Consider the following 27,226-nt stretch of genomic DNA (forward strand, 5'->3'; position numbering starts at 1 on the left):
CTTTAGTAGGTCAGTGTATAACTCCGCCCAGCAGGTGGTGCTGCAGCTTGTTTTGTTTTTTTTCCCCACACACGCCGCTAGGATTATATATAAATTACACACACACACACACACACACAATTTATTTATTTTTAATTTAATAATCTTTTTGAAACAATTGTGCTGCAAGTCCTTTTCCCGCAATGTAAGTACGATAGATGCTATTTCTCTGACATCAGCCTTCTAAATATCATTCAGAAAATATGGAACTATGTTATAAATGAGGGGTGAGGAAAAACAATGTGTCAATTTTATTTTATTGCATTGTACAATGATAACAGGTTGTGTCACCTACAGAAAACTCATTTACATTGTCATGACCCATGTACCAGATGTTCCTAAAACACTTTTAAAGCAATCTCCTACCGCATAGGAACGCTTACAAGTCTAGAGCAGAGGTAGGGGAACCTTTTCCCTTGTTTTTTTTAATCCACATCCCATTTGCGAAGCATTTGATAAGGCCGCATGTAGTATTGCAGAAGTGTATATATTTAGCATTTATGCACAAAAAAATATACAATTATACTTTGATAGATGTCTTTATTGAAAAATAGAGTAGAGATTGAAATCGTGCCTTTCGAAATCTTTAAATCTCTCATTGTACTCTTCAATGAGTGATTCAGAAACACCTACACATTCATTTATATCCCTATTTTTTTTCCAAATTATGTATATTCTATTCCCTTACCATTTTTGCCAACTCTGCAAAATGTTTAGGAGAAACAACGGACGTAACCAGCACAGATTTAGGAAAATTCAGAAAGCGGTTACCCTCTAATGTTCTCCTTATGAAAACCTGGTTTTCTTTATAGGTCTCATGTTGGGTCAGTTGTTCCTCGTGCACGGCTTCTGTTGGCTCCTCAGAGAGGAAGCCCCTCCTCTGAGGAGCCGAGCACTCTTTTTAATTTCTTAAAAGGCTAGGGCGAGGTTTATCATAGCTCCCTCCTGCTGATCCCTGACATTTAGAGCACGATGTTGACGCAGCGAGTAGGCAGTTTTCTGCACACAGATCAGCCAAACATCCCAGAGGTTCCCCACCGCTGGTCTAGAGCATGCAAAGTGGAAAGTAAAAGAAACTGTACATATGAATTACAATAAAAATATATTGAAAAATAAATATGAAATTTGTGCATAAAAAGAAAAGAACATAGGATGTCTATGAATTTAAGCATCTTTTCATGTTTTGGGAAGAAATAAACAGAGAAATATAACGATATAATGCCCTATATGTTTTCCAGAACCTTATTGCTATGAGGAAGCATTGCTTGAGTGCTGATATATCTAAAACAGGCCTGGTGAACCTGTGCCTCTCTGGTTGTTGTCAAACTACAAGCCCCAGCATGCTTTGCCAGTAGAGTCAACTGATCGCTGGCAAAGTATGCTGGGACTTGTAGTTTCACAAACACCTGAAGAGGCACAGGTTGGCTAGGCCTGGTCTAAACCATCTCTCGCATTTAGAAATCTGTAAAAATAAATAGAACAGGCAATCCATGGAGCGGCAGCTGGTGTAGAACTAGAAGTCCCAGCATAACCGGACAGCTAAAAAAGGTTCTGAAATTCTGATGTCTGGAATGCAGAACCCCTGTACCAGGAAATGATGATCTGACAGTAATTTGGAAGTTTGCCTGATGAATCTGATTTGTGCAGTTTAATAAACTGGATCTTTATAGTTAAAGGACGTACAGAGACCGGGGCGCGGTAACATTTTGGGTTATGCAGAACAGAAGTTGTGTTAGTACATATACATAAACTGTGCGAAAAACTTTAATTACTTTAACTTTTTGGTTTAAAGTCATTCTCGGTGCAGCCAGCGCATCACAACAATTATTCTGGTCATTAAGATGCAAACTACCTCCAGTGGTGAAGGGGTTAAGTCAGCTCTAGAACCAGACAAGACTCAGTATAGCCGCATCCTAACCACCAGCTTTGGCACAGCTCCCCCTAGTGCTCAGAAGTGGTATTATTCTTCACCTTTAAAACTACAGGGGTTAGACCGCCACACCATAAAACCTGCACAACACGAAACTCCACTAAACAACATTAAAGTGTACAGGGGAGCCAGGAATTCTGGGTAGCGAAATGCAAATGAGCACTCTGTAAAACATCACACTGGTGCACATGCAGAAAGTAACACAGTCCCGTGATATGTGTGATCACACAGCATGAAGTGAATCTTCACTGGTGCATTAATCCCAAAGCAAACGGTGTATTAAATCCAGAATATAAAAAGTGTCTCTGGGACCAGCAGGATTCGGAGCAGATCCTAGTGGTCACCAACCACTCTGATTGGCTGCTTATACAATAATCACACGGTGACATCCAATCAGTGTAACTTAGGGTGATATAAACGCGGGAACCATGAGGACCTCAGACACCCACCCAGAGCTACTAGACGATGGAACGGGACCATTTTTTGGTCGCTATCCATTCACAATGATGTTACTGATCTGTGATACCCAAGAAATCTGTCATTGTAACAGCCCTCAACCCCCATCCTAAAAACTGCACCTTCCCGTTGGGGGAAACGGCTAATTCATCATTGTAAAAACTCAGAGGTGTTGAATATAATTATGCAATAAAATACATCAGCTTTGATAAGAAAAAAAACAAAAATCACAAACGTCACAGGATGCAGATAACAGAGTGATTGTGGTTTTAAAACGTTAAAAATGGCACAATTTAAAAACATAAAACAAGAACAAACAACAAAATATTACAGGGGGAAAAGTGACGTCAAAGCAACTATTATGTAACATGTTACAGGTCAGGTTCCCAAACACTGTCAGACACACAGAAAAACAACATTATAATTTTTATTTGAATTTGTGCTACTCACAGACACTTTTTTTTCTGAATTGAATTTAATTTAGAGCATTTTCTACTCAGCTTTTATAGAATAATCCTGTTACTCGTATCCCTTTAGCAGAGCTCTAGGACGGAGTCTGACACCTGATTTACACAAACCTTCTAAAAAGGAAAGAGGAGGTGTTGCCCATAGCAACCGATCAGATTCTAGCTGTAGTGTTCTAGAATGTACAGGATAAATGACAGTTAGAATCTGATTGGTTGCCATGGGCAACACCTTCACTTTTTCTTTTTAGCCGTTTTAGTAAATCGAGCCCTTCGTGCCTTATTTCAGAACCAGGAAAATGCTTGTGGCCACATTAGCCATTTGTCTAGACTAGGGTACCTGAAAATGTATTCTGAGACTTGTAGTTCTAAAGCAGCCGGAAAGACACAGCCCCCAAACCTGGGCTGAATGTATTTTGCATCAGATGCTAAAAAATGATCTCTCACTACAAATATATTGATGTTGAAACTAAATAAATGCGCTGACCTTAAAGTGCACTATGGAGGCCGCCATTTTGTGGGCTACACCAATGTTTATTAAAATGCAGCCAATCAATTTACTGTGAACCAGTGACATCACCCAGAATGGAGCCAATGGATTCACCAGGAACCTGTGACATCGCTGAGGCGCAAACATTGTACCACAAAGCTGAGCCGCACGCGGCTGAGGCAGCCATGTTGTACCTCGCTGATCGGACTAGTTTCCAGTGAATTGATTGGCGGCGTTATCTAGTGATGTGTGGGTGACAGTCACATCCGATTATCGGATTATCCAACACTATTGAACTGTACCAGGGAAAAAAAACAAACAAACACACAAATCGTGGCCAAACCAAATACATTTTCTTAAAATACAGTATGCAAACAATATAACCAGAGAACCGCACACATCATATACAGAATATAAAAGATGTAAAGTGTGTATACATACAACATAAGTGACATACCTATAGGTAAAATATAGCCTTATATTTGGAGAGTAGTGATGTCACATGACTCCTTGTGGAACGTATATTGTATTTGTGACGGTAACGCACCTGGATCCGGTGATTACCTCATATACGGAACTGGCTTTGTTTCAAATGGAATCTTGTGAATTATAGGGAACAATGTCCCCACTTCTGTGGATTCTAACAGGAGATTAGAAGTCACCCGAGAGTTCCGTGACCTGTGTCAGAGCCGGCGGCTTTCTATGTGGTGATGGAACCTCTTGGTGGCTTCTAATACCCTATATATTACAGTAGGAGGATCCACATACACCTATATCAGTGCATTATCTTCAGGTATGAATAGTCACATTTTATAAATCATTACGTTTTTTCCATAACAATAATATATAAATACAACAAAGAGATGACCTTTTGCTGATAGATGGAACTACTCAGGCATATTACCCCTCCCGTTACATATACTGCTAGATGGACCGGTGTCTGCTCTGTACATAAGATCTGTGTGAGGGGGGGGGCTGGTGGTCGTGATACGTCCTATTGGGCTCCAGTATAATATAACAGCCTCATCCATAGGTACAAACACACATACTGCAGGAAGACAGAGCATCGACTCAATAATCCCAAATTAAATCACTGACATAGATCTACAAATTCAGGACAAATATTCAAGAGCACTGGCGCAAATCAGGTCTTTTAATTATGCAGGGACAGTCAAAACCTTTGTCGCGGAAAGCGCTCACAGTGAGCCATGTGACATCACTACTGTCCCAATATAAGTGATGACCTCACTACTGTCCCAATATAAGGATACCTATTATATGACACCCTACATAGTCATGTTATTTGACAAACGTGACTCGCTTTAAAAGCTTTGAATGATGAAATGTAATACCCGGCTGCGGCCCCGCCTCCGGCGACGGTACAGCTGAGAGACGGACGGTGTAAGCGGAGTTCTGTGAGAACAGACAGACCTGTAACAGTGGTGCAGTAGCCGGATGACCGAGGGAATTGTATATGGATTGTGGTTCCCGTGTATTACAACAAGCTATCGGCAGCTTCGTACGGTGCTTCCTCTCTATACTCCGGCATAGAACATAGGCTAAAACTGGAATTATAACAAGGGTGGCATGCAATGGAAATAAAACTTTGTAAAGTACTTTTTGTACAAAGAATACTCCTGAAAGTAACATAATATCGAGCTCTGCAATCTCTTCCCCAGACAGGCTTTAGGATTTGTGGACAAAAGCGAAGCCCCCTATCACCGTCAAGGAAATTAAAATATTTTATTGGCAAAACCAAACCGTTACCAGATACAATTTATTTGTTATGTCAAAATGTCATGCTCCTATAGCCAGTACGGGCTAATATAACGTGATCAATAAAACCGCTTAGTTCTGCATCAGCGACTATGGAAGCTTTCAGGCTTCCGTCATTTGCATATTTCCCAGAAATACCCAGCATGCCGCAGCCCGAGATCTCTTGCATCATAGGTACTGACGCAGAACTGATTATATCAAAATGAAAAATACATGGGTGTCTGTTTTTTTTTTTTTCTCTGTATTTTTTTTTCTCTTTTGTCTTTTAATTTTTTTTGTACTTTTTTGGTTTAGCATTAACTGTAAAAAAAAAATGAAGAAAAAAAAAAAAAAAAACCAGCATTGTGATTATAAATATTATATTAACAGATAAAATGACATCTCGATTGTAACAAACACAAAGAAAAGAAAAATATTATTTTTTGCAGACTGCGCAAAGCACAAAATACGTGGATTTATACAACGCAGGAAGAGAAGGGGGGGGGGCATCAGAATACTTTGGTGAGGGGACGGTGACATAAAATAATAAAAAAAATATAATAAATAAATAAATACAAACAAAGCAGATGTATTTAAAAATACAATGAACTACATGCAAAGGGTGAAAAGTGGGACCGTAGATTTCTTCCTAGACTTGACAATTAAACAAAAGTATGGAGGGAAATACTTTCAATATATCCAAAATCTTTTTTTTTTTTTTGCAGTCAAAGAGGAGATGTTATTGGGGTGGTTCCCTCTTAGGAGACCTTTAGGACGCCTCTTTGGTTCTCTATAGGCACAGGAATTTTGTCGAAGGCTAACAGCCGCCAAGCGGTCGGAACCCAGAACAACAGATGTTTGCGGATCAAGTGAAGCCAATTTCCTTCCTGCTCCAAACTACATGATTTGGAAGGGGCACAAGGTCTGAATTTAAACTTATAACTAATTAAAGGGGTTGTACCACTTTTATGAAAAAATACATATGTTGTACAACTAGCCCCCATGATTAATACCCGGCAAGCCAAAAGCCGTTTGCAAAATACTTTCACTGAACGGCCACCAGAGGTCCCTGTTTCCACTACTGTACATGGAACGAAATGTAGTGGCTGACCCAAATTTTTCTACAGACAGCAATTGCGACAGTGACACCTGGAGGCTAACAGGAAGTACTGCAGGTCATTACAAAATCCTACTGTAAAAGAATATGCAGTTATTCATTATTTTTCTAATTAAATAAAATAACTTATACTTAATTGCAAACAACATATTTTAAAAAAAGATTTGAAGATACCACCCTTTTAATTGTTATCAAGAAATGGCGAATACTTCTGGGAAGAGACGGATCAACCGCTGTGCGCGGTTCACATTACTGAAAGGTTTAGTGGCAGGAGGGCAGAGAATATAATTTCCTGAGAAATTAAATATTCGCGTGGGATCGCCATCTGTTTTTACAGATACAAATGACATAGGGAACCTTAACAGTACTCTTGTCTCTATGACACAACCGAGGCACCTTGATTTGCCGTCTGGGTCCCTCCTGTAACGCAGAAAGCCGCAGAGACTGTAGATCACCGATGACTTAAGAACAATGGCGGGGTGAGGACGCTTGGAAAATGATCGACCACGTAAAGCAAAGTGTGAAGTGAGTGTGATTGTCCAGCACATACTCTGTTCCGTTAAGCTGGTTTCTCCAATATCGGTTATGAACGCAAACAAGTCCCATCATTAAAATTACAGAATCTCTCTTTAAATATGCCTCTATTCTCAGTGGAATACATCATCCTTATATATACATATGCAATGTACTATTTAGATTAAAACTCTGCTTCGGTAGTAAAATACGTTATTGATGACACGTGAAGAAGGGTCGAGAGAGCGGACAGCGGGGTTAACATTCAATGTGTGGACACGCACCCGACGCGTTCTCCCGCAAGAGAACAGGTGACACAGTGCTCATCCTCAGAGTCTTAAGGAAATTATTGGGGTGCAGTGGATCCCCCCCCCCTCCCAGTACCCCCCAAAAATGGTTTTATCCTGTGTGCACCATTATTGAGCTCATTGCTGCCATTTGCGGCTAATGGATTTCAGAGCCAAGAAACCGCTTGTAAACCATATTGAAAGCAACCGATCCTACTAGTTATAGCGCGTCTGTCCACCAACACGCTGCCTCGCTGCTACCGCCAGGCCCGTGGGGTGCGGTGGACAAAGTTCTCCTATGGTGGCTGCCCAGACCGATCCTTGGAGGTTAGGCGGGCGTTGGGTGGGCAGAGAGCGGCGGGGAGGGGCGAGAAGTTCATGCGTCCCAGCTGACGTGATCCGAACTCTCCAGTGAACTGCTCTTGGTCTTGTGAGGGGACACCGGGCTTGGGGGGCTGCTGAGGTTAGAGCTATTGGAGGCCGTTGAATGTCTTGGCGAGTCCGAGTCCTGGTGGCCAACAGAAAGAGAACAGGTTATATATGACAGCTGCGGTACACATGGAGCCTAACATACAGCACACTTGGAATCACAACAGTGTCCTCTTACAATAGAGTTAAAAGGAGTTGTACAGTTTTTGACAGTCGCTGCTTATTTTGACCCATCTCTCCCACATATTAATTGGCGGGGGTGCACCCTCTAACAGAATCTCCAACGTTACTCTATCCGCGCTGAGAGTTCACATCCAAGCTGGACTGAACCCAACCAGTCTTCTATAATAGACATGAATTGAGCTTCCCTATTCAGTGCTATTGAAAAAGAGAGGGTGGATTCAGGCGCCGTGCGCTGTAACATCAGAGCGGATCAGCACCTGGGCTCAGGTTGCTAAAAGTGGGCAAACCCTTAAAAATGTTCGGACTGCCCTCTAACCTCTTCCCTGTAGAGCTCCATATTGTACTGGTAGGCATGTCCATGGATTGGTGGCTTGAGGAAATAGCAGCTGCTGCCTAATATTCTTCACTAATCAGATTTTTTTTTCTGTGTTGTCACAGAGCCCACAAGAATGAGATAATTAATCAGTAGCTGATTGGTGAAGAGGAAACACAGTACTTATTTCCCTGTCCTCGCTGTCAACTCAAGTCCCCAGTGCAATCCAGGTATAAGTCCGCAGAGTTGGAGCTTTACAGAGAAGCAGAGAGAGAACAATCGGGAGAATTCTACTCCCAAGAACCGATTCCCAGGGTAAGGTCAATGAGTACTTTCAAGTGTGCTGTTCCATATGGTTTTAATAGTTTGGCTTTGGGGTAGAGCAGAACAGAGGCACAGGGTGAAAAATGGATAATATAACCTTGTATGTGAAAGAAACCATCACCTCTCGTTCGAAGTCTCGAGCTGGCGCATCGCTTCCTTGGTCAATTCCTCCGGAAGATAACGAGCCATCAGACGGTGAGGTCATAGGCTGCCGCTTTGCTCCATAGCTTCCCCCAGTGAGATCTCGCCGCAGAGCACTGCCGTTCTGTGAAGACCCTGCAATGTGAGGTGGATTATTTGTGATAGGATTGTACTGCGGGGTAGAGTGAAGCCTGACCAGATAAATCATTTTCCTGGAAATGCAGCTGAAGCCAAGTAGCATCATCAATCGTCAATACATTTCCTACAGAACATATACCAGAGGCGGCCGGCCAGCCATGTTGTTCAGATACGGACAGGAGTTGCCTATAGGCATTGTGGGTAAAGTCACACGCTGTACAGTTGCCCTTACAGAGGATTGAAGCGCTATGACTTACGTGCAGCCAGCCCACTGCTGGCGCTCATTGATCGCCCTGGCTCCCCGCGAGACTTGGTGATTGACGGAATACTGACGGAGCCACTGAACATAGTCCGACTGTCTTGATGCCGGGGGTTCTGTATAAGGCAGAGAGTAGACATGTTATGTTTCTGTGTGTAAGTACAATAAAACTGTGGGGGGAGGGAGACAGATAACTACAGACAACTGCCTCTTAATAAAAACAACATGATCTATCCTTTATAGACATGGTGGACAGTAACAAGAGGGGGGGAGTAAGCCCAAGCTCAGAGTGACAAAAGGCAAGGACAAGGCAGACGGCAACGTCCCCAAAAACCAACAAAGTCACATCACTCTACGGACACAGAAGCACACAATGGAGATCAAAGCTGGCAATGTGCTTTTCGGATCATAATGACAAAAGAAAGAGAAGATGGATCTTGGTGAGCTCCGGAAAGGTCATGTCCCATGGCTGTGTGGCTAAAGCTGCACTTGTCACGTACAAACAGTGGAGGCAGCCATTTTGTGAGCGAACCAATATTAATAAGAATGCAGTCTAAAAATTCACCTGGAAAGAGTGACAACTCTGAGCCGTTTTTGTGTCTCTGTAATGTGACCGGCTGGTCCCTAATGAACACATTGGCATTATCATAAACATTGGTTCACCTCACAAAATGGCTGCCTCAGTGATGTCACTGCATTCTAATGCACACTGGAACAAAATGGCTGCCTCCAATGTGTAGGTATGTATAAGTGTAAAGATTTCACGAGAGGTATAACATTATCCACAATATATAGTTGGTAAATTGTCAAATCATCTATGCCAACGCCTTGATGAAGACCTGAGCCAAATCTGCCCAGAAATAAGAGGGCTCCTACTGAAGCACTATCCATTGTAAATGTACCCAGCTGGATGGCAAGGAGCGGGGCCCAGGGATAGGTTTTTATTTTGAGGAGCTTTAGAGCCACCATGATCTAACAGTCGTTGCCCCCACAGCTGAGAGAAGGATGAAGGGGACGGTGAGTGACAGAGCAGGCAGGTGGCGTGAGAAGCGGCGAGGTGAAGCCAGGCACACCAAACGGGTTAGTACAGCGAAGGGACTCAGCTGTGCGTACCCTGTGAGAGGTGGGGGTAGCGCTGGGAGACGGGGAGGAGGAAGAGGCAGGGTGTACGGGATCAGAAGAGAGGAAGTTTTCAGCAGAGTTTACAGTCATGTGATAGACGTGCTCAAAGTTGCTCGGAGTGGAGATCAGACTGGAGTGATGGCGCAGAGGGGATGGATAAGGGGACCTTGGCTAGTAAAGAGACACAAAGGAAGAAGACACAATCAGCTCCGGGAGCGGCTGTGCTGCGGTTAGCAAACACTTTCCCTGGCTAAGAATCCTCCAGGAGGGAGTGATAAACCGGACACTGAGAAGTACTGCAGGGCATGGCGGGGCCCTCCCAGCTCTGTCAGGCAGCAAGTTTATGTTTTGGTAAAATCCCAAATGATTTATTGCTCTGACAAAATGTAAACTTTGCAGTATTGATCTCGATCTACAAGTCAAACTGTGCTTCCCTTCACTCAGCGCCCTCTAGTGGTGACACCACAGCAGTACAGAACAAGACCAGACTGTGCTTCCCTTCACATAGCGCCTTCTAGTGGTGACACCACAGCAGTACAGAACAAGACCAGACTGTGCTTCCCTTCACATAGCGCCCTCTAGTGGTGCCACCACAGCAGTACAGAACAAGACCAGACAGTGCTTCCCTTCACATAGCGCCCTCTAGTGGTGCCACCACAGCAGTATTGAACATGACCAGACAGTGTTTTCCTTCACTCAGCACCCTCTAGTGGTGACACCACAGCAGTACAGAACAAGACCAGACTGTGCTTCCCTTCACATAGCGCCTTCTAGTGGTGACACCACAGCAGTACAAAACAAGACCAGACTGTGCTTCCCTTCACATAGCGCCCTCTAGTGGTGCCACCACAGCAGTATTGAACATGACCAGACAGTGCTTTCCTTCACTCAGCACCCTCTAGTGGTGCCACCACAGCAGTACAGAACATGACCAGACAGTGTTTTCCTTCACTCAGCACCCTCTAGTGGTGCCACCACAGCAGTACTGAACATGACCAGACAGTGTTTCCCTTCACTCAGCACCCTCTAGTGGTGCCACCACAGCAGTACAGAACAAGACCAGACAGTGCTTCCCTTCACATAGCACCCTCTAGTGGTGCCACCACAGCAGTACAGAACAAGACCAGACAGTGCTTCCCTTCACATAGCACCCTCTAGTGGTGCCACCACAGCAGTACAGAACAAGACCAGACAGTGCTTCCCTTCACATAGCACCCTTTAGTGGTGCTACCACAGCAGTATAGAACAAGACCAGACAGTGTTTCCCTTCACTCAGTGCCCTCTAGTGATGCTACCATTGTTGTAATAAAGAAGACCAGACTGTGCGTACCTACACTCAGCGCCCTCTAGAGGTGCCACCACTGCAGTACTAAACAAGACCAGACTGTGCTTCCCTTCACATAGCGCCCTCTAGTGGTGCCACCACAGCAGTACAGAACAAGACCAGACAGTGCTTCCCTTTACATAGCGCCCTCTAGTGGTGCCACCACAGCAGTAGAGAACAAGACCAGACAGTGTTTCCCTTTACTCAGTGCCCTCTAGTGGTGCCACCACAGCAGTAATTAACAAGACTATACATTTCATTATATTAAAGGACAGCTAAAGTGCAAGTGACCTCATATAAACCAACTACCAATAACATTCACAAACATATGTATCAGCGGGAAATGGCTGATAGTAGAGAATAGTTGGATTCAATACATACATCGTCTGCCAATGTATCAATAATTTAAAATATATTTGGGAATGTAATCAGTAGCTCTTTTAGATAATGAAGACTGTAATGTAGGCTCAGTTGTCCCCAGATAGCAGCCGGTAATCCTATGTTGAGTGATTTATGATAGAACCAGCCTGGTAGACTTGTACTCATCCGGCAGCCGGCTGTCTCTCACCATGGGTAGATCTTTAAGTATTTGGATGCCGTCGCCGGGTCCCATGTGTGCTATGTGGTTGAAGTTTGTGGGGTTGGATATCAGTTTGTTTCTCATTTCTGGGTCCCGTAACATCTCCCTGGAAGACAGAAGAGCTTAGTGAAGACACTGCGATATAAGACAAGGCGGCTTAGCCAAAACATGGCTGAAACATCACAACGTAAGCCAAGTAGTCACACAGTGGCTTTCATTAGTCCGTCTGGTTCTAGTTGGACACACATTCATGAGTAATGTCTACTATTTGCCACAAGCCGGTGACCTTTCACCTAATGCCGGCATTAGAACCGAAGTACTGGTAACCAGCATGACTAGGACGATTGCTGTGTTCTCCTCACAACGTGACCTGTACCCAAACAAAAACCCTTTTGTGATGGAAGACAGAAGCGGCCTGAGCCCTCACCTCCTCTGCTGCATCCGCTCCTCCTCTGGCACACGGAAGGAGTACCGCCGTTTGTTGTTGATATTCCGAACCATCTGCTTCCGGCTATTGTCCGACGTCTCGGGTACAACGAGCTCGTCTCCTTCTGAAACACAACGAAGTAAAGTACGATTAGTGTTTTTCTATGTCCGAGCCACTTGCTTAGAAGCAGAGTCTGTGCTATCACTGTAGCCTTTGCTGCCTGAATATTTAGGACACTGAGCTTCAGTGATGTCACAGGTTCCTAGTGAGCTGATTGGCTGCGTCCTCATAAATATAATTCAGCCCATTTAATGGCTGACTCTGTTTTATATACGGATCCAGTTTATTAGAGGCACCAACATTGTTAAACCTACAATGCAGACATTACAGTATATAGCAAGAAAGCATATCCCTAACCTGGGGACAATGGCACCTGATAATCCAATGATGCTTCACATTGGTGTATAGATCAGCTATGCTATTCTACCAGCAAGAAGCGTGGGGGGAGGGGGGGGGGCAGCATATATCTATTTAGTATTGTGTGTGTTTTGGTGCTAGAGAACGGAATCCGAGAGTTTTTACCATCGTCGTTCATTTTTGGTGACGGATCCACATCGGGTATTTGGTTTTCTTTAAGGACGGTAGAAGGGAATTCTTACCATTGACCAGGGAGTATTCACTTACCAGCCATTTTATTTTTGAAATATATTAGTCGTATTGTTTCCAATCCCAGGAGATTGAGTGACCCTTCTGTATTCAGTGGACGTACCTGGCGGGGAGAGAGCGCTATCAGTGATCCTTACACACAACCAGAGCTCTGACTGATCCAAACATGGATCTAAACCATCCCATAAGGCAGTCATGTGACGTTTTAGCAAGCCATCGGGCCTGGCAGAGAATCCTGGGACTTGTAGTCCACCACAGCTGGACAGCCATGTCTATCTAAGCCTAGGAGTACGTCTTAGTACAAGGCGTTTATTCAATGGCCACGTTTATCTGCAGCGATGATCTAAGAATAAACCATTTTACATAACTAGAAAAGTAATCTTAAATCATCTAGGTTAGAGGTGTCCGAGTCCAGTCCTCAAGGGCCACCAACAGGTCATGTTTTCAGGATATCTGTCTGTAGAAACAAGTGGGATAATTACTGACTTAGCCAAATAGATTAACTCACCTGTACATGATTAAATAAATCCTGAAAACATGACCTGTAGGGGGCCCTTGAGGACAGAACTTGGTCACCTCTGGTCTAGTTGATCTCCGTTCAGGAATCACTATGTCCACAAACGGGGCTGGGGGTGTTTTATATATTTGTAGAATGTTTTACCTTCTTAAGAGGAATTGTCTGAATCCACTCCATGGAATTAATGTCATAGACGTCCACTGCGTTCTCGCTGTACACGGAGAGGTACGGGGCATTGTAGCCTGCAAGCAAAAAATAACACACTCCGTAAAAGAATCTACTCATGCTGAATTGCTGGAAATCAACTGAAATCTCCACCTCATAAGTAGATAGGGTAGAAAACATTTTAATATGTAGATTTTTTATTTTATACCAGTAATAATAGTACGCAATAATCATATTGTCAATTGGGGGATATACATGTGTTATAAATGAGTGTGTGGGGAATATAAACTGTTACACACAATAAAAAACACAGGTAAAACCTGGCACTTGTTCCGCCTCTCTGTCCAGAGGCCGTTGTGTGATCTTACGTTGCCATAACACAGTAACCGTGTATCTCACTCGTGGTCCTCTCTGTCCAGAGGCCATTGTGTGATCTTACGTTGCCATAACACAGTAACCGCGTATCTCACTCGTGGTCCTCTCTGTCCAGAGGCCGTTGTGTGATCTTACGTTGCCATAACACAGTAACCGCGTATCTCACTCGTGGTCCTCTCTGTCCAGATTCAGGGCCGCTGCCCGTATCAGAGCGATACACATTGAGGGACATTTATATAAATTGGCGCACCAACGCTAAGCCACCAAACACAGGTTGTCACAACTTCTGAATGGTTTCTATAGTTACAGCACCGCTTGCCTTGTGCGCTACCCCAGTTCTCTTATATCTTAAAATACTGAGGAACACATAGTGCGCGTTACATTGTATTGTGTGCGCTACATTGTATCACATTCCACTGTGATTCATTATTATAGGGAGTTTTCTTTCTATTATTTTCATTTGGTTCCTGATACTTAATGTTATCATTCTGGTGCACCCCGTCCCCATTTGGGGGGGGGGGGGGGGTGGGGGGGGTCTTGCATGCAGGTTGCACATTACATGTTTTTTGTAAAAAATACTGGAACCTCTGGAGTGCAAAGAAATTTTATCACCACCAGCATTGATACATACTAATACAGAAGTAATGTCCCCAGTACTTGTCCAGGAATATGCCAGTTATAGTAACGTATTATATATACAGCAATAAAATTACAGCATTGAGAGTAATGCCCAGTAATACGCCAATAGGAGCAGTAGAAATGTAACACTTAGCCGTAAGCCGCCAGTAAATGGAATGAGCTAGTAATGCCCTATGATGTCACTAGCAGTAACAGCCAATAACGCCACTTGCTGTGGTAGTGTACAGTAACCGTTGGCAGAATCCCGCAATGTCGCTTCAGCAGTATAAGGACCAACACTGGTTGTCAGAGCTCAGACTTCTGTCTTTTCAAAATGATTTGATACATGTGAGCTGAAATCTGCAACTCAGGAGTAGATTAGAAACCAGATTAATATATGTTTATGCTCATAAGAGACTGATGTCCATGAGTAAATATTCCCTGTAAAGCGTTGGAAGTATCTGTAAACAAAAACAACAATAGTTATAGCAACTTACAGCAGGATGACGGGACTGCCGGCCACATCAGCTCCTGTTGCCGTGACCTCCGACCTTGGCAATCGACATAAACCCCAACGCTGCTAAAACACAGCAGGTATTCCTTATTTGAGATTTCGACTGCACAAATGGCGTCCGTGGGTTGTTGCGTGATGAAAGACAGCGTGTGGTCGTCGGCGTGGAGAAGGCTGTACGGACTCCCTTCTGCGTGTAAAGGGTACCGGATAAATCCCGACTGATAACCCACGCAGAGGCGTTCATTAAAAATGGCCATCCACTGGACGTTGCCGGGGACCTGGATTTCTTTGATCTTTTTGTGCCTGGTCTTGCTTTGGTTCAGTTCGTAGCAGAGCACCTGCCTCTTCATCGACACGCACAGACAGGTGAGGGCTCCGTGTCTCACCTGGCCGGACACGATGCCCTGGCAGCCCTTCGTCTCCGCCAGCTTGAAGAACTCAGTCTCTCTCCCGTCCAGGGAGGCCGTAGGGTAGAGGCGGACGTGGCGATTCCTCCCTGATATTACAGCAATTAACAGCTCGTTGGGAATAAGCTCCACCTGGTGAACCTTCTTGTTGTCCCCGACTCTAATGATTTCTGCAGAACGAGGACAGGAGAGGCAGCTGTTACAGCACAGACTATAAATAGAAAGCTGCACCACCACCAGCTTACTTCATTTATTTTTGCCCCCCTTTTGAACCCCCCCAGCCCCTTTCCCCTCGTGGGATCTCACAGCTTCTGTTAAAACTTTCCTAAGAGCGAAGATAAAGTGTGTGCAGTGTATACGGCACCTGATTGGCTGCAGCTCCTGTCCAATCCAACATACATCACCTACACCATACACGAATAGGTACAGAAGACGCCTTCTGTACACAATAAACCTTGGCCATATGAACTGCTGCCCATTTAAAAGGGATCAAATTTAAAAAGGGACAAAAACCACATTGTGCGTCTCCTTTTGCCATTTAGTCTTTATTTAACATCCTCAAACAGTTTTCTATAAAACTTTACCCTAACTACTGCATAACTAAATTATCACCCTCTTGGTCAACTTTGAGAGGGCTGTGGACATGTGGTATTGGTAGAGACTCTAGTCGTGGTAGAACTACAAGTCTCAACATGCCTCTTGCTAGAAGGATATGGAAGTGATGCCTCTGGTAAATCTCATAAGATGTGTTTAAGTCATTTTAAAATTTTCTAGCCTTGGAGGATGAAGGAGAGGAGGATATTATTGAAATAAGAACAACTAAAACAACCACCACCAAACAAAAAAAAGGTCAATTGTTATGATTGTTCTTTATGGGAAAGTAAATGGTGGTAATACACAGGGTGGAGTTTCCTGATAAGTCCAGGAAAGATTTAGCACCAGGATGGGGGTGCACAAAGCATATGGTGAGCACAATCCAGTATACAGAGTTTTATCCCATCAATCACTGTGGAATTCTTACCGTCTTTGGTGACATGTACAACAAATAATCCTTCTTCATTTCCTAGGGCTATTCTCTCATGATCTGTGTAGGAAAATAAGCAATTAGAGAACACCACAGAGAAATCTATGAGAGAACACACTTTGTCTAGGAGGGAGTGACATTAGCCAGTGCCCAGTGATCGCCCTGCGTGGTCACAGTCTGTCCTCTGAAAGTCACATTAATTTATTTTTAAAACTTTTTATCTTCGTATTGCATTAAATACACAGAGACAAAAAAACAACACATGTTGCAAGATAACAAATAGCAAATGTACCAAAATTAAATGACAGTACGGTCATAGTATATAGCGAATAGAAAACAGTAATGAAATACTAGGCATCAATATGAGAAGCAATAACCCTAAAAGTAAATTTTAGTCCTCAATCTCGCACCTATGACCGTACCTTGGAAAGCGGTTGCAGAGACCCCCAGAGCGTTACAAACGCAGAAAGGAAAGACAGAGATAATGTTTGCACTTTACTTGTGGAGCTTTCTTCTTACGCTGAGAACGGCTCCTGATAACTCACCGAGAATGGCAGCCGACTGGGTGTTCTTGATGAGCGGCAGCGTGCTGTCGTACGCCTCCTTCGGCACGTAGACGGACCGGTCTTTTAGCTTGTTCTTCTTCAGGATCCGGTGCAGCTCGTTCAGCACGCCCACCCACTTGCTCTTGTCGCTCTCGCCGTCCGCCAGGAGCAGGATGGAGCACTTATTGCTGGACGCCGAGAGCTGAGACGCCGTCACCTGGGAGAGAGCAGAGGAACGGTGATACATTACAGCACAATGCAGAGCTTTAACCAACGGTGATCACACTGTATCTTAGCTGGGACAACATTTATGCGTAAAAGAAATCACACGGAGCATGTCGATACAAACGGCATGACATTTTTAAATGCATTTTTTAATCTTTGTGCTTAAACTGCACACTACGTTCATGGTTCAAACCATGGTGTTTGCGTTGGGATTTCGCCGAAAAAGGCCTGCTCCTCGGCTAGCACGGACCCTGCGCTGTGCTCTCCATCTGTTTGTCAAGTAGCGTTATGTGCTTTTATCATACATTTCCCTGATATTGTAGTACAGACACAAATTGAGCAGCCAACACTAGATTGCTCCAAGTGTCAGTCTGCCATGGAAGCCAAAATATCAGCGTGGTGTTGTCTGGTGACAGATTTAGATTCCAGTAGGACGTACGGCTTATTGGACTACAGATTCTGCCACCTATTTGGGGTAACGAACCACAAATTGGGGAAGAGAAGTATTAGAACACGAGGGCATGTACTGACACTGGGGGGAAGAGAAGTATTAGAACAGGAGGACATGCACTGACACTGGGGGAAGAGAAGTATTAGAACACAAGGACATGTACTGACACTGGAGGGAAGAGAAGTATTAGAACACGAGGACATGTACTGACACTGGGGGGAAGAGAAGTATTAGAACACGAGGACATGTACTGACACTGGGGGGGAAGAGAAGTATTATAACACGAGGACATGCACTGACACTGGGGGGAAGAGAAGTATTAGAACACAAGGACATGCACTGACACTGGGGGGAAGAGAAGTATTAGAACACGAGGACATGTACTGACACTGGGGGGAAGAGAAGTATTTGAACACGAGGACATGTACTGACACTGGGAGAAGAGAAGTATTAGAACACGAGGACATGTACTGACACTGGGGGGAAGAGAAGTATTAGAACACAAGGACATGTACTGACACTGGGGGGAAGAGAAGTATTAGAACACGAGGACATGTACTGACACTGGGGGGAAGAGAAGTATTTGAACACGAGGACATGTACTGACACTGGGAGAAGAGAAGTATTAGAACACGAGGACATGTACTGACACTGGGGGGAAGAGAAGTATTAGAACACGAGGACATGTACTGACACTGGAGGAAGTAGGTTCAGAGGAAATGTGAGGGAAAACTACTGCACAGAAAGGGTAGTGGGTAAGTGGAATAGCCTCCCATCAGAGGTGGTAGAGGGTAATACAGTACAGCAATTTAAACATGCTTGGAATAGACATAAGGATATCTTTACAAAGAACTAAGGATTGAATAGGGTTTCAGGTTACCATATGTTAAAAAATGGGCAGACTAGATGGGCCACGTGGTTCTTATCTGCCGTCAAAATCTATGTTTCTATGGATCGACTAGTTCTTGGTGCATTGACGGGCAGAATATTGATTCAATATGGCCGTCTCCATTTACTGACAGGTCCACGCTACCTCACAGCTCGGGACTGGAGTTTAGAACACACCCCTCTAGAACACGGCGGACTCTCACTTACCCTGAAGATACAGGGGATGTCCTTGCGGTTAGCGTGGATGACATCAGACGCCAGGACGGAGCTCACGGCAAACTCCTCATCCCTGTAACAGAGACATCAGGAATCCAGAAGTGTCTCAGGACTGCAGAGTATTAACAAGTATTAAAGTGTACCCGTCGCCCGCAAGCTGCGGACGTTGTGTGGGCTGCATCAACTCACTAATGAAATGATAGACTGCACTTTCAAGAACCTTCCCTCCGTTCCCACATTATGGCTGCCCCCTCTGTGTGCCAGCGACACTCACAAGAGCCGATATTCCCCTAACGTACACAGGCTTGAAATGAGGTGAAGCGATGCCCCTTCACCCTCAGTGCCTCGGGGGTATAAGTAGTGGTGTACGGAGCTGTACCACCGATCTACGTACCTCATGTCGATCACCTGGCTCACCACACAGGAGGGCTGAGACGTCTTCCCCTCCGGGATGTCATACAGGAAGATCTTGAAGTCGCACACGACGGCCAGGGCTCGCTGCCAGCCCTTCTTCACTCCCGCTGGCTTGGGCACCTGAAAGGAAACGTGTACATATTAGTTATGGACGGACGGACTGCTCCTTCCTAGTGGCCCAATCACACCTCAGTCAGTATTATATACTGATCCCAGCAGATCTTCATGTGTCACTAACATGCAGAAGAGACTCTAACAGTCAACTACTCTCATGTCCCCTAGGCTGAGAAAATCCCATGGGCACTATACAGACTTGGGGGTGTCCCAGCTGGCACCGTATTCAACCAGCTCCAACCACAGAATGTCCTATTTGCAGGGTGCCTGTTTGGGGAAGATAGGGGAGGGGAGGGGGGGGGGGGGGGGGGTTTATTGAGAAAGGCCCCCACCAAAAGTGGACAATCCCTTTAAGGGAAAATGAAAAATAATGGTGTTTATTTCATGTATCTACTGAAATCATTTATGTATTGTAGAAATAAGTCTCTGGATCTAGTCAATGTACCCCGAATATCACTATGACACAATGTTACTACTGCTGTAACACTTATACATTAATCTAGTGTCTCCTGTTCTGTTTAACTGATGCTTGTTGTATTAGTCCCTTCCATAGGTCTGACAGGCACTTTGAGGATATTACAGAGACCAACACATCATTGTCCATTTATATTTCCTATACCAAGCTTAGGCCACCTGTGGCTCTCCAGCTGTTTGGGAACTACAAGTCCCAGGAAGCCAGGACTTTTTATATCCAACATAGCTGGAGAGACAGAGAATACCCGCTTCTGCTGTAATCCAACGTACACGTTTTACCGAGTATCTGTTTATATAAAGGTCCTGCAGCGGACGCGCAACCTGAGGACAGCACCAGACAGCCGCTACTTACCCGAACGTGTCCTTCGTACGCCGTTCCGATTCCTTTCTGAGGGTCAATACCCAGTGGGCCCTTGGTCTGCTCGGGAGGGATGGGGCACACCGAGGGGGCTTTATCGGCACAGGTTACGTGGCAGGAGAAGCCACACACTGCCAAAAACAAAGAAAACACAATTACAGCTCTTCTCCTAAGTAGAAGACGTGGACAGCGAGGATGAGATACTTACAGAAACATAGACACAATAGATGTAACCTCAGGTGTGTACGAGTGTTCAGATTACATTACAAATACATTTTTGGTGCCAGGAAGACAAAGTGAAGTGTGCGAGATCATAAGGACATACAGCAGGTCGTTGTGTGATGGTTATATGGTCCCTACACTGAGCGTCTCAATCTCACTTACATTCGGCAGAAGCATCGACTTCAACAGTAACAGCAGAAACGCTATTAACAATTTTAAAGACACAGAACATGGGCAGGGAACTACAAATATATTTAGGAGGAAGAAGAATTATAGAATTAAATGGAGTTATCCACCAATGGCGATTAACAGCCACAGCATTTAGGAGAGATTTGAAAGCGGGTGGGGGGGGGGGGGGGATGTGTTGCAGTAAAACGCGTTACAGGTTACATCAAACACGTTGTTACCTCCCTACTCCTTTATGTCCTGCTTCCAATTACTCCTAAGACCACCACGACTGCAATGTTTTGCTGTATTTTGACAACAAATTTGCCAAATATAATAGAAATGTAGAAAAGGCATAAATGGAATCTTGAAATAAAAGTTTGGTTCCGGGCACAAGTTACATTGTTATCAGAAACAGAACAAACTCCAATATCTCTGCCTGGATAACATAATACATTGTGTGCATTGTAGATTGTCCAAGAATGCTCTAACGGAATGCAGTCAGGTCGCTATGTAAATGGCAGACTGAATCCTGTCCTATCATGTACCTTTCCTTATGTCAGAGCGATCCCTACTGGATCTATCACATAGAAGCAGCAGACCACAGGACAATAACTTAATGTTGCTTTTTCAGTTCCTAAAATCATGTACTTAATGCATTATCACATGACCAGTCCCTTTGGGTAGGGGTAGATTAGGAAACTGCCCCAGGCGGTCCCACCTCTCTCTCCAGCCCAACGGTGACAAATTGTTTTTGGTTTTTTTTGGATTATTTTATTTATATAAAAAGAACAGTTCACACCAATCCGCTTTTAATGTGCTTTTCCCACGTTAACAAAAGCATGAAAACGTAGAGCGATTGGGGAAATAAGAGTCAACAGAACAGTTCAAAAGCACACGAAGGGTGGCGACGATGCGAGGCGCCGTGCGGTCCTCAGGCATCGCCACCTCTGTGTGCAGCCGCTGCGTCACATGACAGAACAGGGCGAATGTGGATGTCCGTTATACTCACCCTCACAAGTGCAGCCCTGTCGGATCAGTCCCACCATCAGCGAGGTGCACTGGTTACACTTCGTTGGCGTGTTGAAGGACTTGACAACAAACTGGTGGGCTTTGGGCTACAAGACAAAAGATTTCAGTTATCGCCTCAGTGGCACACATGTATGTAACGTGTCGGTGTACCTCTTACACATGAACCTGATTTTTACAGGAGGATTAAGCTATATGCCACTCCAATAATAATAATAATGACAACAAAGTATCTCTCCTGAGCCAGTCAGTCAGGAAGCTTCTCAGTAGTCAGGTGATTGCAGACAGGGGAGGGGGGCTTAGGCTTATGCTAAAAACTTCCAGAGCCTCTCTCACGACATCCAACGTCCTGTGATTGGGTGACATTGTAATCACATGACACTTGGAAAAGTGTGAATCATTACCAGAAGCTTGAGTTTTTCCCTAAGGAAAAATTGACAACTCCAGGGGGTAAAAGTATCAAGCTGCGAGTTTCTGGCGGGTTTGAAAAGTGAAGATGTTGCCTATAGCAACCAATCAGATTCTAGTTATTTATTTAGAAGATTCTACAAAATGACAGCTAGAATCTGATTGGTTGCTATAGGCAACATCTTCACTTTTCAATCCCATCGGAAACTCGCAGTCCAGTCATGAAATGACTTATTTATAAAGTATCACATGATAATATAGACGCTGTTCTGTTGCACTGGACTAGTCACTATGGCTCTTTGTGCCGGCTCTACAAGTCCCAGCATGGCTCCCTGCAGGATCTGCGGTCCCTGCAATGAGAGGGCTTTGAGCGACAGGTGAGCTAAGGTCATGTGACCAGTCGGGGGTGGGAGGAGTGAGCCAGGTCATCTGACCAGCTGGGTAGGAGGTGCTTGGAACAGCTCCTCCCCCACTCCTTCACGCATAGTCAAGATCAGCCCCTGCCTAACCCGTCCGGCTCATGTGCTGGGAGTTGTAGTTCCGCAATAGTGTTCCCGGATTGGTATAAAGGACATTATTGGTGTCATGTGCGTTACCTTGAGAGCCGAGGAGCCTGAACTGAGGTATGAAGCTCTGATTGTCGGTGTTTGCACTGAGCGAGGAGGGTGGTCGGTGGTCTGTAAGGATAAGTTAGTAAATAGAAACGGTCAGCTGTCCGCTCTGTGCTCCACATTACCCAGATGCCTCATAGCTAGAAAACATCTAATCTCAAGGAGAAAAGTAGCAATGTATTCATTTCACTTCAGCCACGGACCTGTGCACGCGCTATGCCAGCCACGGACCCGTGCACGCGCTATGCCAGCCACAGACCCGTGCACGCACTATGCCAGTCACGGACCTGTGCATGCGCTATGCCAGCCACGGACCTGTGCACGCGCTATGCCAGCCACGGACCTGTGCACGCGCTATGCCAGCCACGGACCTGTGCGCGCACTATGCCAGCCACGGACCCGTGCACGCTCTATGCCAGCCACGGACCCGTGCACGCGCTATGCCAGCCACTGACCCGTGCACGCTCTATGCCAGCCACGGACCTGTGCATGCGCTATGCCAGCCACGGACCTGTGCACGCGCTATGCCAGCCACGGACCTGTGCACGCGCTATGCCAGCCACGGACCTGTGCACGCTCTATGCCAGCCACGGACCTGTGCACGCGCTATGCCAGCCACTGACCCGTGCACGCTCTATGCCAGCCACGGACCTGTGCATGCGCTATGCCAGCCACGGACCTGTGCACGCGCTATGCCAGCCACGGACCTGTGCACGCGCTATGCCAGCCACGGACCTGTGCGCGCACTATGCCAGCCACGGACCTGTGCACGCGCTATGCCAGCCACGGACCTGTGCACGCGCTATGCCAGCCACGGACCTGTGCACGCGCTATGCCAGCCACGGACCTGTGCACGCGCTATGCCAGCCACGGACCCGCAAGCACACTGTGCCCGCCGCGGACCCGCGCAGCATACCAGCTATGGTATGGTAGCGATGGTAATGCGCGCACGATACCAGCTACAGCCCTGCGTGCGTGTCATATAGACCATGGCTTTTTCAATCTATTTGATTATGTCAATGTAATTCACATCCCTTAATCCATAATCAGGCCATCTGAAAATTACTTTTTTAGTTTGCTTTTATTTGAAAAGCAAGATGTAAATATATGATAATCTCTGGATAACACTGAATGGATCAGTACCAGCTGGCAGGATGGAGGGCAGATGTCAATATATGATAATCTCTGGATAACACTGAATGGATCAGTACCAGCTGGCAGGAGGGAGGGCAGATGTAAATATATGATAATCTCCGGATAACACTGAATGGATCAGTACCAGCTGGCAGGAGGGAGGGCAGATGTAAATATATGATAATCTCTGGATAACACTGAATGGATCAGTACCAGCTGGCAGGAGGGAGGGCAGATGTAAATATATGATAATCTCTAGATAACACTGAATGGATCAGTATGATAATCTCTGGATAACACTGAATGGATCAGTACCAGCTGGCAGGAGGGAGGGCAGATGTAAAAGATAACTGCGGCAGACGCCAGGCAGGCGGCATGGAGTGGTCCTCAGTGAACAGCGCACTATTTTGAGGACCATCCAATCGGCCATCACCCAGGGCGGCCAATGTACAACCGGGTGCCCGTGTGTACGTTGTTTTAGAATCCAGCTTTGTTACCATCAAAAGGCAGCAGAAAAATATCACTGGCTGACAAACCATCCTATCAACTGAATACAAATAATAAAAAGCAAAAAAGAAGTTCAACATGCAATAAAGAGCCCATTACAGGTATGACCAGCACTGTAGATGGAGAAGCATTAAACGGAGAATATTCCGCGGGTACCTCGCTGGGCTCGATGTCACTCATGGTTGATGGAGATCTGGAGCGTGATATGACCTGAGATTTCATGTCCTCGTCGCGTGACGGAGTGTTGGACAGGGTAAAATTGTCCACGGAATCCATCTGAAAACACAGAAAGGAAACACTGTGCTCATTACCCAGAACGGTTCTCAACCTTCCTCCTAATTCTAAGGGATGAATGCAACTCAGGCAGAAGCGGTAACCTAACGCCTGCAAATCATAGAATGGGTGAACTGTGTGTCAGGAACAAAGGCCCCCGAAAGACTAATTGTAGTCTCTATGTAGAAAGTAAAAGCAAATTCATTAAAAACAGAAATAATTAGAAATGGTTTAGTAAAAGCTGTATAATAAATGTCCAGCTTACTACACAAATCCACACTAAGACCGGTCTAGAATGTTATACGTCAACTAGTTAATAACGTCGTTAATACTGAGACATGGGGCAGCGTCCTAGGAGAGGTAGTAATGGTTAGGAAAAAAAATATGGTAGCTGGAGAATGGTAATAAGGGGTCAGGAACTCTTAATAACAAACGTGTCCCATGTTTTGCATGGAAATGCTAGACATTTGTTATAAACAATTGTATCACAGCAACAGGGTTGCAAGACAATAATGTATCAAGGAAAAGTGGAGGTGTTGCCCATAGCAACCAATCAGATTCTAGCTGTCATTCATGTAGTACATTCTCTAGAACACTATAGCTAGAATCTGATTGGTTGCTATGGGCAACATCTCCACTTTTACTTTTTACAAGGTTTGATACATCTCCCATCTGTGGGATGGATAGATTTGTATATTATAGACCTGCGCTTATTCATTGCTCCCTAACCAGCAATATATAGCTCATCCTACGCACAATGACATTCCCTCCTGTTCTCCTATCATTTGTAGTTGACACAATGACTTTGTCCATCTAATAATCTCATTTAACTATTTATCTTATTCTAGTTATAATTACAAAAATACAATCCCCCTTCCCCATTTGACTCTAAGATGAATTACACAAACATTTCTGCTGCCTTCTGGTATAAAAATATAATAAAGCTGCTTCTAAACTATCTACTTGTGAGCCGACCAGTATCAATTTCAAATCTTCCGACTCTCAAACCCCCCCCCCCCCCCGATTAACTGCAGTACAAATGTAAAGTAGCAGCAATATTTCTTTAAATACTTTGTAGCAGTAATGTTGCAGCTCTTTAACTGTTGCAGAAGTCAATGAATTTAAGGGCTCGTTCGCACCTATCCACTTCTAATGAGCTTTTCAGTCGCCAACGCCTGAAAAACCACGTTAAAAATAGGATGAGCGGTTTCTTGTTGGCTTGTTCCCAACGATGTCTAATAAAACTAACACCACGCTTAAAATGTTAGAATGTGATGTGACCTATTTCCAATAAGTGCTACCAGTACAATAGATTGTATTGGTAAATGCCAAAATGACCAAATGCACACGCAAAATCTGTTTAAAATGCATTACTAAAATGTGCATTATTTTTCAGTTTTTTTTACCCATTATCCCAAAATTAGCCCTAAATGTTGTTTTCCAACAACTGTATAAGGCAGCAGAAAATAATTAATAAAACTGGTTTAAAACATATAAAAAGGTGGATTTTTGTAGACAACAGTAAAGTTTTTGTATTCAAAATCTAAAAGCACAGCTCAGGATGTATTATAAGCCAGTTACATGATATTATACCTAGACACTGACCAGCATTCATTTCTGGAGCTATATAATAAATATACTGCAGCTGCCGGCTATCCTGGGAGTAACATTGTTTTGTTGACGCAGTGCAGGACATTAATGTCCTGTTATAACTGCAATTTGCCAGTGATGTTTATTTTCCACCCACGAAAAAAAGCCACAAGGTTACTATAAATGTAATCCGGTACCCTCCGTTCTATAGCTGTAATTCTAGATCACAGAAAGCAGCCAACTCAGCATGCAACAGCAATGACAGAAAAAGCCTGAAATGTGTAAAACAAAGACATTTATACCACAGGCAGAAAAGGGGGAGCACACAAAGCAAGACAGCCTCTTACTCGTCTGCCTTTACTAGCTGGATTGCAGGACGGAGAACGCTTCAGGAGAGAGGAGAACAGGTTACACACACACTGCTCAGAGACATGGAAATACACAATATCACAGACAGCCTGCAGGGGGCAGCGTAACAGCACATAAAACTACTTATTGGAACCTTGAATGTATTTTTCTTAAAACCGCCACTAGATGGCACAATTCACTGCAGGGAATTATAAAGCGACACCACACACAAAATGTTATAAAAATAATTATATATCCAGAGATAGATGGAGGGCAGTCTGATTTGTATTATTATAATTTTAGCATTCAATATAACCAATTTATACATTATGCTGGATATGAGAGTTTATACAAATAACAAACATTGCATTTTATTATAATATATAAATAGAGCAACTAACCAGCTACAAAGGGCAAACAAGCACAGAAGCAATGACTACTAACAACACAAATTCAGCAGAAGACGGCTCTTCCTATTATCCTGAGCATGTAGGACCCAATCAGCGGGGCCCCTCCCCGTTGGACCCCATAACAGCCGTATGGGCGGCTCTTGCGGGGCAGTAACGCATTTCTACAAATAATAACCCAGACCGTTTTATATTCTAGGGACTTATCCTTTCAGAATAGATCTTGAAAAACAGATTTCTCTATATGTGAAAGTGATGTTCCCCCCCTCC

At 44.5% G+C, this 27,226-nt stretch overlaps 1 protein-coding gene across 5 annotated transcripts in view; it reads right to left on the minus strand.

Annotated features, from left to right (window-relative positions):
- Nucleotides 1–279: 279 nt before the first annotated feature.
- CDC42BPA (CDC42 binding protein kinase alpha) overlaps nucleotides 280–27,226 on the minus strand; it is a 149,993-nt gene continuing 123,046 nt past the window's right edge. For 2 of the 5 annotated variants that reach the window (XM_075204355.1, XM_075204354.1), the window contains 18 exons: nucleotides 26,549–26,587; nucleotides 24,495–24,614; nucleotides 22,683–22,763; nucleotides 21,662–21,767; nucleotides 20,257–20,393; nucleotides 19,297–19,436; nucleotides 18,894–18,975; nucleotides 17,123–17,339; nucleotides 16,575–16,637; nucleotides 15,130–15,723; nucleotides 13,619–13,716; nucleotides 12,976–13,060; nucleotides 12,292–12,415; nucleotides 11,853–11,970; nucleotides 9,952–10,131; nucleotides 8,837–8,954; nucleotides 8,422–8,576; nucleotides 280–7,559 (listed from right to left, as the gene is read on the minus strand). In XM_075204355.1, coding sequence (XP_075060456.1) covers nucleotides 7,428–7,559; nucleotides 8,422–8,576; nucleotides 8,837–8,954; nucleotides 9,952–10,131; nucleotides 11,853–11,970; nucleotides 12,292–12,415; nucleotides 12,976–13,060; nucleotides 13,619–13,716; nucleotides 15,130–15,723; nucleotides 16,575–16,637; nucleotides 17,123–17,339; nucleotides 18,894–18,975; nucleotides 19,297–19,436; nucleotides 20,257–20,393; nucleotides 21,662–21,767; nucleotides 22,683–22,763; nucleotides 24,495–24,614; nucleotides 26,549–26,587 — 2,589 coding nt within the window. In that variant the 3' untranslated portion in view covers nucleotides 280–7,427. The remainder of the gene's footprint in view (nucleotides 7,560–8,421; nucleotides 8,577–8,836; nucleotides 8,955–9,951; nucleotides 10,132–11,852; nucleotides 11,971–12,291; nucleotides 12,416–12,975; nucleotides 13,061–13,618; nucleotides 13,717–15,129; nucleotides 15,724–16,574; nucleotides 16,638–17,122; nucleotides 17,340–18,893; nucleotides 18,976–19,296; nucleotides 19,437–20,256; nucleotides 20,394–21,661; nucleotides 21,768–22,682; nucleotides 22,764–24,494; nucleotides 24,615–26,548; nucleotides 26,588–27,226) is intronic. The other 3 variants (XM_075204358.1, XM_075204357.1, XM_075204356.1) reach the window with 2 other exon arrangements.

The sequence above is a fragment of the Mixophyes fleayi genome, chromosome 3 (assembly GCF_038048845.1).
Source record: "Mixophyes fleayi isolate aMixFle1 chromosome 3, aMixFle1.hap1, whole genome shotgun sequence".
In the NCBI taxonomy this organism is placed as follows: Eukaryota; Metazoa; Chordata; class Amphibia; order Anura; family Limnodynastidae; genus Mixophyes; species Mixophyes fleayi.